Source organism: Magnolia sinica, chromosome 2 (genome assembly GCF_029962835.1).
Source record: "Magnolia sinica isolate HGM2019 chromosome 2, MsV1, whole genome shotgun sequence".
NCBI classification, from domain to species: Eukaryota; Viridiplantae; Streptophyta; class Magnoliopsida; order Magnoliales; family Magnoliaceae; genus Magnolia; species Magnolia sinica.
Genome location: NC_080574.1, coordinates 19588746 through 19605893, shown reverse-complemented (window position 1 = coordinate 19605893; position 17148 = coordinate 19588746). Strand labels below are relative to the sequence as shown.

The window sequence follows — 17148 nt, the reverse complement described above, 5'->3', positions numbered from 1 at the left end:
TTTCCACCGTGGTCAACTACAGAGGTGGGACTACATAGTTCACGGGCCGAACTAGTCTAACCCACTTGTGTTAAACCTCACTATTTGCTCAACAGCGAGAAGTAATAAGTCGCCTGACAAAACGATAGTGGACAATTTATGAGCTCGTCACACACAACCTATCTTTGCTTGCCCATAAGCAGGTCAGGTTAAACCTCTTAACCAATCAACAAGCGTCGGTGGGAGTCGCTGCCTACTTTGGTATTTCGTCATTCCAGCGCTCTGTTCTTCCACCCGGTCTAAGCATTGGTCGCTCCCAATGGTACCAATCGGGGTTTAGGGACTTTCACCCACGTACCCTCTAATCATGTCCTGTCGAACTACACATTTCTGGTGTGGTGTCCAATGCAAGTTATAACAAAGTATGTTTTATTGCCTTTACAATTACCATATGCATAAGTCCACATACAAGCACAATATGTCATGGTTTTCAAGGCAAACATAGGACGACCTTCCTCATGTGGTCTCTTCATACATTTAAGTTCCACATTTAACTTCCTCATAAGGGTCTCATGTAATACATCATGTATCTAGACGGTGTCCATACTCATCATAGACACATTGTTTGTTGCACCACAACCCACTATGATCACCATATCATGATATGAATCATTCACTCTCAAGCATACAATGATACAACAACTATGAGTCATGCATATGATATGCACATGACTTAGCCAATCTAATTCCAATCCGGGATTTATTATGCTCTAAGACTTCATGCTACAAGCATGCTTTTTCTCAAAAAGTAACTACAAGAAAAAGATGTAGGACATTTCTTTGAAACAATTTGTCAAACAGATAGCGGGCGGATGTAAGGGACAAAGAGAGAACCCGTTAGAAATACGTATGCCTTTCATCTAATCAGCCATTAATAACCTAGTCAACTAACGTAGAAAATCCACTTTCATCTAATCAGCCATAACCTTAAGAAAGTCCAGCCGTAACTATCCTCTGAAATCCATGGTTTCAACAGGTACAACTATAAGTTTTCAATTTTAGTCCATGTGAAAAGATGAAAAAAAATGATATTTTCTTTCATCACAATAAATAGAAAAATGAACGGCAATGTGTTTCCATATACCACATCTCTCCCACTGTATCAAATTCAACAAGTCTGCAAACACAATACAGAGAAACAAAGATTATTATTATAATATTAGAGCATGAAGTACATCAGATAAGCAAACATGGGTTTCCTATTCCCATGCAGACACATTCCAAGAAAATGGAACTTATTGGACAATCAAACGAAGCCAAGATGAAAGGCTTGCAACCGCCGTAGATAAAAATCAAAGCTAAACATATGCATTTGGATTTGCAAGGAGATAGCCTTCTACTGCCTTGAACATTCCCACCATGTTAAGGAGCATATCTTTGGTTTCATCTTCTTTTGGTAGGCTGCCATCAACGGGCTCAAACTCCCCGTGGAACTTGCATACAGCCCCTCCATCAACCCCTCCTTTGAACTCTAGAGTAAATGTTGTCGATTTCACTTTCTTACCAAGTAGGCCACCTTTGATCACCGAGTACTTGAACACATGCTTATCATCGTCAACTTCATCTATGCGGTCCTACCAGTAGCTGAAATCCTTGATGGCTGCATATTTAGCAAAAAATAGTATAAAACCATTGTTGCACTTATTGAACTACAAAAGTTTTACAGAAGTTTGTTACCGTCAGTGAAGTTAGATCGTCTGATCGTGCCAACACCACCATCACCTTCGAGAACAACAATGCTTGCTATGATTTCTGGCATGAGCTTGGGCATGAGATCATGGGAGTCCTTCGCGATCGCCTTCCAGAGTCTCGCTGGTGAGACTGGAGACAGGATTTCATTGCTTACTGTACCTGCAACCATGATCTTAAACACTATTAATGAATGTATATATTGTGCTTTTTATGGAGAAGATGAGCTTGAGCTTATGAAAAGATGAGGATATGCTCGAAGATTTATACATGTTAATGGTAGAAAGGTAGTTGAAGATGTTAGTTCTCTTTCATAGGTTTTAGCTCCATTTAATATATTAAAAATTCTGCTACGATTCTAATCTTAGGCATTTTGTAGCTCAAGACAACAATAATGGAAATGTGGAGATTGGAGATCCTTTGCCTTGTTTTGTAGTGTGAGGAATGGAGGAAGAGGAAACTAAGCATAGCTATTCAATACTAAACTTTTAGGAATTCATGATCCCTCCCTCTACATGGATTCTTAGGTCTAGAACTCGGAGATTTTTTTTGAAGGGTCCTATGATATTATAAATTGTCTACATTGAGCAACAAGAAGCAATTAGTGTAGTTGTTGATAGCTTAGTGCCCTTTGGTAGAGGTTCATAGATTGAAAACCCGACCTGACTTGAATTCCAACCTAAGGTGCCCAACCCAAATTTCTCTATACTCAACCCCACCTTGTCCCCACCCATCCTGATCTAACCCGACACAAATTTCCTCGACCTGAACCCAACTCAAATTCGTATTGGGTTGGTGTTTCTCATCCAAACCCAAACCAAGGACCTTGACAACCCGACTGAACTTGGGTTGGGTCAGTCGGGTTTGAGTCACATCCTTAGTTTTTACTAGAGATCAATTTCACCAGATGAGTGACTCATCCTGAGTCATGTCAAGTGGAGTTTTTGAGTTGATTTAGTGAATCGTATTGAGTCCAGACTGAATTGTGTTAAGAGCGAGTTTCACAATGAGTCAGCTCAAATTCTTGTTGAGCTGAGGTGACTCGGCCAAGTTTTGAGTGGAGTCAGGGAGTTTTAGAACTATGATCCAGATCATTTGTCTGCCGGGCCCCGCTATGGAATGACTATGCCCTGAAAATCTAGTAGATAGGACTTCTAGCCTTTAGATTTTTGGCCCACAATTAGATGATTGATAAGAGGGGCAAAAAAAAATAAAGGCAAAAAAAAGAAAAAGAAAAAAAAAAGGCCAATGAATGCTGGCTATGGCAGTGCTAGAAGAGTGCCACACTTGAAGCGGGGAGCTGCCTCTACAATAACACTTGGAGAACATATTAATTTCAGTTTATTCAAGATCTTATTGTTTCGGGTGATTAATACAGGAAGCTTATTAGTTATAACTCTGGTAACTCTCTTGCATGTATCAGACAGTGGGTAAAAACCAAGGTTTGGAAATGGGTTTTGATGTACTTTATCGGTTACCATCGAAACTGGGTCCTATTGTCCCGTATCAGGCTGATACAGCCATATCTTCTATGGACGAAACAAGCTCTTCTCTGAACGAAACAGGTTCATATGGGTGATACATTTTAGTTTCAGATGATACTTTAAACCTTGCTAAAGACAACCTTTGTCTGTCCATCTCAGGCATCCTCCTAACAGTAACCCGTGTTGTTGTCATTGGTGCAGATGTCTAACATGATCATTGCATGATCTTCAGTGCTTTATAGCCAATGCAAGCTTTACTTCCCTTGCTAATGTTAACATTATCAGGCTAGAGGAGCTGGATCATAACATCTATTTTGCTACAACATTATCAGATATACTGGGATTATTGCTTACCCACCACAGAGAAGAAGCAAAAAGGGGCTTTTATAGAGAAAATGAACACGGATGCTCTCCAATTACAATGATCATATCGAGTATATGTTATAAACAGTCATTGACTTGGTTATAAATGTCCACTAAACATGGACTACCAGTCATTTTTCCGTCAATTTTTCTCATATGCATGTGGCACACCTGCCAAGTGATTCATCAATATGGACAGCTGTATAACCATTAGAATTATGAATGATCAAGATATGTGACCTCTGGCATTTTTTTGCTGTGTTTCATTCACTGACAGATCTACCAGATGAATGACTGGAGTGGACTAAATTTTGGGACATCAACAGTTCAGAGTTGGACTTATGAAAAGATATATTATTAAATACAAGATTACTAAGAACCTATACTCTTTTTTTTTCCCTTCAAAAGAAAGTACCACTTACTCGAGTGGGACAAGGTTTGTAAACCCTATAAGGAGGGAAGGGTGGGCATAAAAAACTTGGTGATATGAATACGACTCTAATGGGGAAGTAGCTATAGAGGTTTGCTTTGGAAGAAGGGGTGTTTTGGAAGGATATAATCACTGGTAAATATGGTTTGGGGGAAGGAGGGTGGTTTACGAAAGATTCTTCTATGTATAGGGCATCGCATGTGTGGAAAGAAATTGCTTCAGTTAGAGGAAGTTTTGGCAATGGAGTATGCTTCGTGCTTGGGCAAGGGGAAAATATCTTTGGACAGATTTATGGGTTGGAGATGAAACTTTGGAGGTGTGCTTCCCATGGATTGCAAGGTTATCGACGGACCGTAAAGTGCTTGTGGGTTATTGCTTCTCTAGATGTGGGAATGATGTTGTTTTGAACCTCCTTGCCAATGCTTTATGTCCAAGAAGAGAGGTGAGAGTTGAGTTCCCTATTGGATCATATCAAATTTTGCTACCTAGCTATCAATGAAAAAGACTGGTTGTTGGATAAATCAGGATGCTTCTTTGTCCGATCCTTCTACAGGTTATTCCAAGCCCATAGTATTGGTAACACCTATAGTGGTGCAGCCGGTACTAATTTATTTGGTCCTATGGTGCTCCACCGAAAGCTGCGTTGTTTGCATGGTTGGAAGGCCGTGGTAAAGTGTTGACAGTGGATAACCTATAGAAAAGAGGAATGACCCTCTCCCAAACATTTGTCTTATGTGTATGGATGATTCAGAATTGTTTAGCCATCTCTTTATGCATTGTTCGACAACCTCCACTTTGTGGAATGAGATCTTATCTATATTCCGGATCCAATGGGTCTGCCCAAACTCCATTGATCTATTTTCTTGTCTTGGCATGGGATGCACCTCAAGGATGATTTGAAAATTCTTTGGCGTCTGTGTCGATTGGAGGGGCTTTGGGCCTTCTAGGAAGAAAGGAATGGGAGATGTTTCAGGAACTTGAGTCACACAATGGGAAGGGTTATATTGAAAGCAAAGGGCCTGGTTATTGAATGGGCCTCGAGCTTGAAAGGGGATATTGATTATTCTTTTATCATGTAACTAGTTCAGGTGGTGCCCACACAGTTTTTGCCATTTTGGTGTTGTTTATAATTAATTTGTGTTACGTTGCAAAAAAAAAAAAAAACTAGCCTTGGCAATTGGTTTCTATTCAGTATATGATAGGTTTCTCTAGTGCTAACAATTCTTCCCATCTTTATGCCTCTGCAGTCAGATAAGCTTGATTACGAGAGATCTGATTTAAGGCTCTAACTGGGAATTATTAAGAATCAGTTTATAGACGCCTGTTGCCCTTTACAGGCCACAAGAAGAGATTCTCCCAAGTAGTGCTTATTTTTTTTTGATAGCACAGAGCTAATTGTATCTTATCAAATGTCCCAACTGATTATATTGTGAAATGCATATCATTTACTTTGATCGATACATGGTTACCAGTGCCACACCTAGGCTGATTGAGAGGGGTCCTGTATATGTGGTATGCTGTATTTACTTGCTTTCCAAGTCGGCTTGTCTGGGAAGTGTGGGGACTCCCATATGCTGCATTCTGTGAATGTAGAAATCTGCCAAACAAGATTGAAAAGGGGATGTGAGCTTATTAGTGCATCAAGTGGCCGAATTGAACAGAATGGCCATTTCGGGAAATGGCCATGCTGCTCAATGTCAATATGGGGAGTCTCAAACACACCCTTAGCCTTCTCATCAGTTTTGTACTCGCTAAGGTAATCTAATTAATCATCCACAAACAGAACACTAACATGGGATTTTCATCCAGTCTGCAAATTGCGATGCTTTGTGCCACAACCCAACCATGTAAACTACAAGTCTCCAGTGACAACTCTTCCTTCTTTCAGCTTTCTAGAATTCAGGGGCCTCTAGCTCATCTTCATCTTCTTTGTTTTGATTGTCAATACTTAAAGCTACTGGCTCCAAGAATATTTTTTTTTTTGTCCTTCCAAAAATTCAAAATCAAGAGAAGCATATTCTGTTTCAAACCAATTAGTATCCTCTGAAATCCATGATTTCAACAGGTACAACCAAAAGTTGACAATTTTAGTCGAAAATGGTATTTTCTTTCATCACAGTAAATAGAAAAATGCTAGGCAATGTGTTTCCATATACCACCTCTCCCACTGTATCAAATTCAACAAGACTGCAAACACAATATTGAGAAACAAAGATTTATTATTATAGTAGTAGAGCATGAAGTTCATCAGATAAGCAAACATGGGTTTCCTATTTCCATGCAGACACATTCCAAGAAAATGGAACTTATTCGACAATTAGACAAAGCCGAGATGAAAGGCCTGCAACCTCCGTAGATAAAAATCAAAGCTAAGCATATGCATTTGGATTGGCAAGGAGATAGCCTTCTACTGCCTTGAACATTCCCACCATGTTAAGGAGCATATCTTTGGTTTCATCTTCTTTTGGTTGGCTGCCATCAACAGGCTCAAACTCCCCGTAGAACTTGCATACGCCCCCTCCATCAACCCCTCCTTTGAACTCTAGAGTAAATGTAGTTGATTTCACTTTCTTACCAAGTAGGCCACCTTCGATCACCGAGTACCTAAACACGTGCTTATCATCATCAACCTCATCTATGCGGTCCTTCCAGTAGCTGAAATCCATGATGGCTGCATATTTAGCAAAAAATAGTATAAAACCATTGTCGCACTTTTTGAACTACAAAAGTTTTACAGAAGTATATTACCATCGGTGAAGTTTGATTGTCTGATTGTGCCAACGCCACCATCTCCTTCAGAACAACAATGCTTGAAATGATTTCTGGCATGAGCTTGGGCATGAGATTATGTGAGTCCTTCACGATCGCCTTCCACAGTCTTGCCGGTGAGACTGGAGAGAGGATTTCATTACTCACTGTACCTGCAACCATGGTTTAAAGTTTTAACACTATTAATGAATGTATATATTGTACTTTTTATAGAGCAGATGAGCTTGATATTATGAAAATAAGAGCATTTGCACGAAGATTTATACATGTTGATGGTAGAAAGGTAGTTGAAGATCTTATTTCTCTTTCATAGGATTTAGCTCCATTTAATACATTAAAAATTATGCTACGATTCTAATCTTAGGCATTTTGTAGCTCAAGACAACAATTATGGAAATGTGGAGATCCTTTGCCTTGTTTTGTAGTGTGAGGAATGGAGGAAGAGGAAACTAAGCATAGCTATCCAATATTAAGCTTTTAGGAATTCATGATCCCTTCCTCTGCATGGGTTCTTAGGTCTAGAACTCAGATTTATTTATTTACTTTTATTTGAAGGGTTCTATGATAATATATGTTGTCTACTTTGACAACCAACAAGCAATTAGTGTAGTTGTTGAAAGCTTAGTGCCCTTTGGTAGAGGTTCATAGATCGAAAACCTGACCCGACCAACCTGAATTTCTCTATACTCAACCCCACCCCAGCCATCCTGTTCTAACCTGACACGAATTAGCTCAACCTGAACCCAGCTCAAATTCATATTGAGGCTGGGGTTTTCTCAACCCGTCCAAACCAACTGAACTTGGGTCAATCAGGTTTTGGTTGACCATAACCCAAGTCACATCCGTAGCTTTTACTATGGTTCAATTCCACCAGACTAGTTATTCCTCCCGAGTCACGTTGAGTAGAGTGAGTTTTCGAGTTGACTCAGTGAGTCTTATTCAGTCCAGACTGAGTCATGCTTAACAGCAAGTTTCACAATGAGTCGGCTCGAATTCTCACTGATCTGAGTTGACTTGGCTGAGTTTTGAGTTGAGTCAGCGAGTTTTAGAACTACGATCCAGGTCATTGGTCTGCTGGCCCCCGCTGTGGTATGACTATGCCCTGAAAATCTAGTAGATAGGATTTCTAGCCTCTATATTTTTGGCTCACAATTAGATAATTGATAAGAGGGGCCAATGCAAAAAGAAAAAAAAAAAAAACCCAAAAAAGGGGCCAAAGACTGCTGGAACCATGCTGCCCTAGAAGAATGCCACACTGAAGCAAGGGAGTTGCCCCTACAATGACACCAGGAGAACATTTCGATTTTAGTTTATTCAATATCTTATCATTTCGAGTCATTAATATAGGAAGCTTATAGTTATAACTCTGGTAACTCTCTTGCATGTATCAGACAGTGGGTAAAAACCAAGGTTTGAAAATCAGTTTGGGTCCTATTGCCCTGTATCAGGCTGATGCAGCCATATCTTCTACAGACGAAACAGGCTATTCTATGAACAAAACAGGTTCATGTGAGGTGATACATTTTAGTTTCAGATGATACTTTAAACCTTGGTAAAGACAACCTTTGCGTGTCCATCTCAGGCATCCTCCTAACAGTAACCCATGTTGTTGTCATTGGTGCGGATGTCTAACATGATCATTGCATGATCTTCAGTGCTTTATAGCCAATGCAAGCTTTACTTCCCTTGCTAATGATGACATTATCAGGCTAGAGAAGAGCTGGATTATAACATCTCTTTTGCTACAACATTATCAGATATACTGGGTTTATTGCTTACCCACCACAGAGAAGAAGCAAAAAGGGGCTTTTATACAGAAAATGAACATGGATGCTCTCCAATTACAATGATCATATCAAGAATAATGTTACAAACAGAACGAGAGAACCAGCCCGCATTCTCAATTCAGTTAAATATCCTCATTAGACCATTGTCCAAATCCTGGTCTCATTTAATTGCATCGCGAGAATCGGTTTTTAGTGCTTTCATATGTGGGTGTACCCTATACATCTCAACGCCGTTGATGCAAAGCAATTGTTAAATCCTCTGAAGGAAACTGCATCTAATCCACTGGGCATTTGCAATGGCCTTTCTGGTTTTCATGAGCACCAACTTTGCATGTGTCTCACCCTTGGGGAGCCATCAGGTGTTTGGGGCCTCAACTGGTAGGTGTCTTGCCAAGGATCTGAATGGTTTGTGGCCAGTTGCGCTGTCAAGTTCTTATTGATTCCGGGAGGTGAAACTGCATGATTGGTCATACCATAACCACACATCCCTGCTGCGTAAACTGGATGAGGAGGAGATGGAAAACAACTTCTAGGAGCTGCTGCAAACTGTCGTAGAGGACTTGAACAAGGAGACACGGGCAAAGACAAGTTCATTCTTGTGCCGATCTGATTACTGTAGAGAGAAATTACAATAATCAGCTCATTTCTTTCTTCCTTGTTAGAAATTCGGTTTAAAAAAATAACTGTAAAATCAAGAGGGAGGCTATTATGGGCGGAGGTGAGGATACCTTGAACTGTTAAAGGTTGTAGGAAATCCACATGCATTTCTCATCATGCCGTACTCTCCATCAAGTGAAGTTATGTTCATTCTCATCATGCCATACTCTCCATCAAGTGAAGTTATGTTCATTCTCATCATGCCATACTCTCCATCAAGTGAAGGTATGTTCTTTCTGTTGGATTGGAACTCGATTGTGTTCTGCAGGAGAAGTACCGGAAATGAAAATGTCAATTCAAGACTGATACTGTAGCTATGAGATCAGAAGGCCAAGAGGCTTTAAGATTGAGTCCTTAACCTTTTACTATATTTACTCCAGCATTCATTCTTTATGCATCTATGATCTATCTATTACAAAATTTGTGCTAAGTCTCAATAGTTCAAGGTGGATCACTGGTTGAAACTCCATGCATAGAATGGGAAGATGATGCTGAGACTCATCTTTTGGAACTTCAATTGTTGAAGAGATTACAGTACCGAGGAATTACAGGATCCTGGATTTCACTCAGAAAATTTATAGTTTGATAATGTACATGTAGGCCTCAAGGCTCGGTGATCCACACTGTTGATCCGGCTTGCACCACGTGGATGGGGTTCACCCCCAAAACATCATAGGTTGGAAGATCCTAAAGCTTTGATAAGTGGTATACATATAGAAGGCTAAGAAAACAAATGCAGGGACTCAATGAGCAGAAAGTTGACCAAGGACCCAGAGTCAGGTTCTTCCAATTGGAGATTTTCCACGCATTCCCCCATCCATGGTGGGGCCCATCAGATGAACAGTCATGGCAAGATAAACATGGCCCCACTCATACAGAATCCTGTGCATCAGCAAACTGTACGTTTGCTGAGGCTCAGGACCCTATAAGTCCCGTAGTGTTTGTAACATGACAGCATGAAAATCACTGAAGATGACAGACATAGATCATGGATAACATGAGGCAGGAGGTAGCAGAGGGAGAAGTGCTAGAGCAAGCAGCAGAGATAGCAGTAGATCAGACCATTTCTCATATAATATTGCAACAAAGAAGTGAGCATCATCAGAACTATACCTGCATATGGGTTCCATCATTGGAAGATTGCACTGTGTCTCTATTACTATGTATATTGGTCTTTGCAAATTTTGCTGTAGCTTGATCGCGAACGAAGGGGTGCTCCAGCAGTTGTGCTGCTGTTGGACGTGCAGACGGGTCACGTTGCAGGCAGAGCCTCAAAAAACTCTTTCCCTCTTCTGATAGATGATCAGGAATGTCGGGAATATCTTTGCTGTTCCCAATTTTAAATATTGCAGCCACCTGTTAATTCCATTATAACAACATGAATCAGACGAATGTGGAACAAACACACAAACACAAGAAAAAAATCCCATTAATATGACTGCTAAATAAAGCTGACTACAGGGTATACTTCATGAGAGATTACTGTTTGTAAAAAAGGTTATGAGAAGTGAGTATTCGCACCCCCTCATACTGGCTCCAGGGTGGTTTTGACGTTGCCATCTCAATAATCGTGCATCCAAGACTCCAAATGTCCACAGCTAGATTGTACCCGCTAAAGTTCATTATAACCTGCATAGAGAACAACATTGAGCATTTTACATGCGAAGAGGGAGAAAAGGCATATAAAAATTGAGTGTGACATTTGGTACCTCAGGAGCCATCCAGTAAGGGCTTCCTTTGAAAGACAACACCGAAGTACAGGATGTGATCTGGTTCAAGAGAAAATAATTAATGATTTGCATACATATTAGGAAACATAAGAAACTCTTGATCGTTTCATTGCCTACGGTGTCCAAAGATTGAAATCTTAAAAAGTGATAAGCGGCATGTTTTTTAGGACTTCAAACCAAAACCATAATTCTGCTGCCCACATTTGTTTTATAAACAGGAAAATCTCTTGAACCAAGCTGATATTAGAACAGTCGTAATAAATAACAAGGATCTTTATAAGCAAGTAATGCAGTTGAAGCAAAGAATTGCATGAAAGGAAGGGGCATACCCCCATCGAAATTATCTTTTATGATTTATCATCAAAGACAGATTACAACTTCAAAAATCAACGCAAGGTAGTGCTTCCTAAATGTAAACTAGATGCTTGAAGAAATCCCATTGTATGATCTTATAATAAAATGCAACTAGTACAAAGTGTATTTCATATTGGTCAAGTGCACCCAAAATCAACCTAGTTGTAGTTGATGGTACTACCAGTGGTAACATGTTCCTTAACACACTGTTGGAATCGGGAATGAATGTTTCCATGAACCACTACAAACAACTGATGTCTCGTCATAAACAAGAACGAAATATCAGAACCTAGGAATAAAAGGCTATAAGCAGACATGAACAACACAATGCATCCATAAATAATGCATATGAATCCCGAAACTCACAAGCAAATGCTAACTTAGGAAGTGTACGGTAAGATTTGTCACTAGCTTAAGTTTCAACACCAAACTTAAAGAACTGATTTTGTATAAACACTACTTGATAAAACTAATCTGAAGTAAAAGACTACGGGCCTGTTTGGGTGCTACTTAAAAAATGAGTTTATCTCATTTTATTTAATCATAATTACGTATTAAAGATCTTTTTGGTAGGGATTAAAAATATAACCAACAATTTATATAAAAAAAACTATAATGCCTATTATGTAATTAAGATTAAATGAAATGAAATGAACTCATTCTTTACTAGCAAACAAACAGGCCCTGACATTTTTTGACTCTTCTGTATCACGACATGTAATTAAAACCACCAATATGAACTGAATCATATATTATCTCATCCTCGGCCACACCACTAAATCGTACACAGCTCCATAAAACATCATGGCTCACTTTTGTAATTCTCTAGTATTTAAAAATAGAAATTCTCTACAAGATTAAGAAGATGCTTACGTGTTTAGCCATGCCAAAATCAGCCAGCTTAATTTCACCATTAGGATCTACAAGTATGTTTGCCCCTTTAATGTCCCTGCCAGGTAAAATTACTTCATTCAGTTCCTTAAACGGGTAAGAGAAAGGAATAATGTCGATGAACTTATCACTAAAGAAGGGTATCAATGGAAGCTAAACAAAGCCAATACCTATGCACAGTATTCTTTCCATGTAAATAGGCAAGTCCAGAAAGAATCTGGGCCGTGTAGTTCTGAATAACAGGTTCCTTAAAAGCGCCATACTCCTGAAGTAATTTATGAATAGATCCCCCAGAAACATACTGCAGATAAACTGAAAGAGCACCTTCGGTCTGTACATGGAAAAATGTCAGAATATTTCCACATATGGGCTTTTGCATGATCTTTCACAATTAAGACATTTAGTCAGCTGACAAATAAAATTAAGAAGTTCAAATGCAGTAAGTAAGAAACATTGTATATTTGGGTCTACTTCGAAGTTTCTTCTTCTGAGCAACAGGAGCTCAGCCAATAGTGCTAGAAGTATAGTGAGTCAAGGAACCCTATTTAGTTAAGTTAAATTTCACATTGAAAATGTGTGGCTGGTTTAACCATGAACCCAAAACATGGGAGAGGGTGGAGAAGGCAGATTGAACTTATAGATCATGGTTTGCATGGACAGTTTCCTTGTATTATTGTTTTCCCATTTTCTTTTCAAAAGCAAGGGCATTGTGTAAGAACTTGCTGATATATACATGTATGTACACACCCAATCCATGTCTTTTGATCGTGTTCAGCTGATGCCATCTTTTCTTTTGATGCCTTGTCATTCTAAGTGCATGTGCTCTTTTTCATAGGTAAAATCAATTCTGGAATGCTATCTCCTGCATGTGATGCTTCTAAACAAGGCCAAGTACTCCGGAAATATCTCTTCCATTTCTAGCTAGCATGCATGCGCATGCGCGCACACACACATGCACACAACTTGGTCTAGCATGCAGTTGGTACCATCTTGTCTTTTTGCTGTTTTGAGCTTGTTCCTGGATTTTGAATGCATGCATTGTTTCATTTCATGGGTAAAGTTGATTTTGGACTGCTACCCAAGCAAGTGATCCTTCAACACAAGGGTAGGGACTCGGACACTTCCCAATCCTAGTGTTCACATGCATCACTCCATCCACCTCATGGGTCATTAGGGCTTTCCAAAAGAGTGACTGGAAATCATAAGAAGTGTTTCTACAATGCTGTTTGTGTTTATTTTGTTGAGGTTCGTAAAAATGCTGTTTTGATTTATCTTAATTGAAAGAGACCCACATGCATAGGCTTCTTGATACACACACGCACATGCATGCACGCGTGCACACACACACATTTGTATGTATGTATGAGCAAGTAATGAAATTTCACTGGAAAAGCCCAAGGGTTTGATGATTCAGCATGTTGGGATTCTGTCCATGAATGGTTTAGGATATCCATTAGCAATGACGAAGGAAAGAAACTAAAAAAGTTCTAGAGGTTAGTTTTCAATTCTCTATGAAAGGAAATGATGAAGAGAAGAAATTGACAAGATGTGTTCTGCTTTTTGGTTGTAAGTTTTCTCTTTTCCTGAATTTTACTCATGCATATACATAAACACGTAGACATGCATACCTATCAAGCCTTAAAAAAAGTATTTGACTCATCCAAGTCACTGTGCAGACTCACTCATATAAAAATTTTCCAGTATGACAAGTCAGATTCAAATCTTGAGTTTTCCAACCTCGCTAGAATTTGAATCTATTTAGAATCATTCTTAAAAGCACCATTATGTATGGAACTACTTTCAAGTGCCCAAGCTAATCAATGATACAGTAAATGAAAAGGCAGATAATTGCATCATCACATCACCATGGAAAAATCAATGATTATCATCCAGGAAATAGAAGGATGTTGCATCGGTGCTATTTTGTTTAACTCATCTTCATCATAATGGGATGGCAATTGTCAGGCCCAGAACGATTCCAGTCCAAAATTTGGAACCAAAGGTGTTTGGCTCATCACGCTGAGCTGGACCTATTTTCTGTTAGCGCAGCCTGGACCCTGCCCATTGCCATCCCTATCTTCATGTGACTCATTGTAGTGAAAGGCATTAGCAAGTTTTCATAATAAACTAGAAGCTCAAGGCACTCCATAAACATACAAGTACTAAATTGTTTGCTTGGATGCACTCTCAGAATCTTTTGATATAGGAAGACTTGTCATATAAGAATTTAAAATTTTGGTCCATACCAGTTCACTTCCATAATACTGCACGATGTTCGGATGGGAAAGCTGACTGAGCAAAGTTATTTCCTGTTCACATGGGAAAAGGCATCCTAACCTCATTTCCTTGATTCTATAAATTAACGTATTTATAAATAATAGAAGCAGTTATACAAAAGTAAGAACCACAATGACTATCTGAGTTGTTTATGTAGTTTAAAGATGGGAGACAGACCTGATTGAGTTGCCGGAGACATTCTTTTGAATTTCGATCATCAGAAATCACTCTGACTTCTTTTATTGCACACATTTGTCCACTCTCACTGTTAAATTGCCATACAACATGAATTAGAGAAACATGAGCTCATCTAAAGATCCTTCAAGTTTGAGTTCTAAACTCATGTAGATTCACATACATCATATTTTCTTGCCTTGTCTGTGTAATGTTTCACTTTCCATTGTAAATCTAGTTTCCTTTAGCAAACAAAACAGAAAAATAAAAAGAAAAAAAAGAAAGAGTCCATGGGAACTGGGTCAATAAGAGAATCAAATTATCGCAAATACCTGTTAAATCCAACATAAACGTGCCCAAACGTTCCTCTTCCTAACATCTTTCCTCCCTTCTTCCATTTTGAACGAAGACTTTGAAATTGAACATTGTCATTCACCCCACTATTTCTCAATGCACGTGAAGTGGGAGAACTAGGAGAACTTGGTGGAAGTGGAAGCGGATGGCACTGATTCTTCTCATCTTCTAGCTTCTCCATGGAAGATTCTGGACTAAAAGAACATGCTCGTGGGTACAAGGCTGATGGAGAAAGAGTATGCCCTCTTGACACGGGACCAGGACTTACTGATCTTGGACTGAACCTGATCTCCACAGATGATCGGGGGCTACATAAGGCAGTGCCATTGGGAGGAGTGGCTGAACCATTTAGCTGATATTCACTTCTTGGAGAAGCAGGTATATCTGATGGTTTCAGATACTCTACAAATGGACCGCTTGGAACAAGATGCCTATTCTCTGCAATTTGTTGTTGTCTCTGTGAATCGGGCTTCAAACATCTACCTCTCTGCGTGTTTGTGGGGTCTGAATATTTGCTTCTACAAGAAAAGAAAACACAATGTACACAATAAGACCTTGAGCTCCTAAAAGTTTTCAAATCACTGAAACAAATGTTCTTCAGAAGTCCCCAAAAAAAAAAAATTTAATAATAAAAATAAAAGAGCATCCTATAAAAAATTATGAAAGAATATCCAGAAGCAAGGGCTGAACAATTTCTATCAGCCAATCGCAGCTGCCGAAAACACAAAATATGTAATAATAAAATGGAACAAAATAAAAAATAAAAAAAATCACATCATATCACCACATCTTCCAATAAACATTCCCATTAGCAGAAAAATAAACCCAGTAATAATTCACATGGAACAGGACAAACAAATTCACAAGAACAGCCTAAAGAAATGCCAAGATCTTCTCTTCCACTCCTCAAAAAACTCAATTACTCGTATATATCTAAGAAGTTACAAACAAGAAACAACCCACCGTAACTGCTACCAATCAATCAAACCTTAAGAAATCAGAAATCTTCACTGATCAAATGACACAAATATCCCCAAAGTCGAACCCATCAAACCAAGGATAACTCCCCAACTCCCGACATAACCATCACCCACATAATTCTAGAAAACTCTACCAAAAACAGAAAAAAGATAAAAATCAAATGGAAGTCAACCGAACATCCCACGGGCCAAACTGCAACAGAATTCCCAAATATGTAAAAAATAAAAATAAAAAAAATCGGCGTATCTATCACTGCCATCAATTGAATTTACCACAGAATCTATATAAACAATAGAAATTTCAAGCAATCAAATAACATCACAGAAAACAGAAATTCAGAAAAAACCCAAATACCCACTTCCCACAATCTCCGCCTGAAACCCAAAATTCACAAGATTTAAACAACCGGTTACCTGTAAAATCCTGCCAGCGCATGATCCGACTGGTCCTCCGAAGACCCAGAGGAGCTGACGCTCGAGACGGATCCAGAAACTATCCCGCGGTCATGGACCAAAGACAACCCCGACAGGGGGGTTGGGCGAGGGAGTGGGAGGCCCCGCTTCTCCAGCACACCATCGGAATCGAAACCGGGAGCAGACCCGGTCGCAGAATCTCTGTTGTTGGGCGAATTACGGGCGAAGATCTCGTCGAAACTCTTGGGTTTTTCTTTTGATTTCCTGTCTTTGATGGGAGCTGGATCTTCTTCCTTCTTTCTGTTGGAATTGGATTTTCTTCCCCACCAAGCAGGCATGTTGTATGTGTGTGTGTGTGAGGGAGAGAGAGAGAGAAGAAGAAGAAGAAGAAGAAGACGAAGAAGCTGCGTCTGTAGAGATAGAGAAAAAGAAAGAGGTAGAGGGAAATGCTGTATTTGTAGAGAGAGAGAGAGAGAGTTACAGTAGCTGACAGCTCAGCAGTTGGGGCCGGCGGGCGGTGGTTGGATTAAGCGGGTGCTGACGTGGCAATGGGGAAGGAGGGTGTTTGTGCTCGTGCTGAGAAGGGGCGTTGGATGGAATCTTCCTCGGCCATCGCGCGTTTGGATCTATCTCTCAATCTCTCCCTTTTTCTTTTCTTTATTGGACAGAAGCGTGCGGGTTGGGTCGCTCGATTCTGTGTCCTGATAGTTATCTCTTTTCTTGCAGTTATCCATTGTGCCCGGACGTGGATTCGCA

The 17148-nt window shown here is 39.6% G+C and overlaps 1 protein-coding gene and 1 pseudogene across 4 annotated transcripts; both read right to left on the bottom strand.

The window, feature by feature from the left end:
• Nucleotides 1-6311: 6311 nt before the first annotated feature.
• On the bottom strand, nt 6312-7298 carry LOC131236535 (major strawberry allergen Fra a 1.08-like; annotated as a pseudogene).
• Nucleotides 7299-8511: 1213 nt separating this feature from the next.
• LOC131236534 (mitogen-activated protein kinase kinase kinase 3-like) lies at nt 8512-16809 on the bottom strand. 4 transcript variants are annotated; one of them, XM_058233775.1, is made up of 12 exons: nt 16393-16808; nt 14977-15516; nt 14648-14735; nt 14440-14502; nt 12364-12524; nt 12176-12251; nt 10928-10987; nt 10740-10847; nt 10332-10574; nt 9444-9480; nt 9290-9401; nt 8512-9174 (listed from the first exon to the last, which is right to left on the bottom strand). In XM_058233775.1, exons 1-12 carry the CDS (start codon nt 16728-16730, stop codon nt 8874-8876), a joined length of 2127 nt encoding a protein of 708 aa, XP_058089758.1. In that variant the 5' UTR covers nt 16731-16808; the 3' UTR covers nt 8512-8873. The 4 variants fall into 4 exon arrangements, with proteins under 4 accessions (XP_058089758.1, XP_058089757.1, XP_058089759.1 ...); XM_058233774.1 differs by having other exon boundaries at nt 9290-9480; XM_058233776.1 differs by lacking the exon at nt 14440-14502 and having other exon boundaries at nt 9290-9480; nt 16393-16809.
• Between the last annotated feature and the right edge of the window lie 339 nt (nt 16810-17148).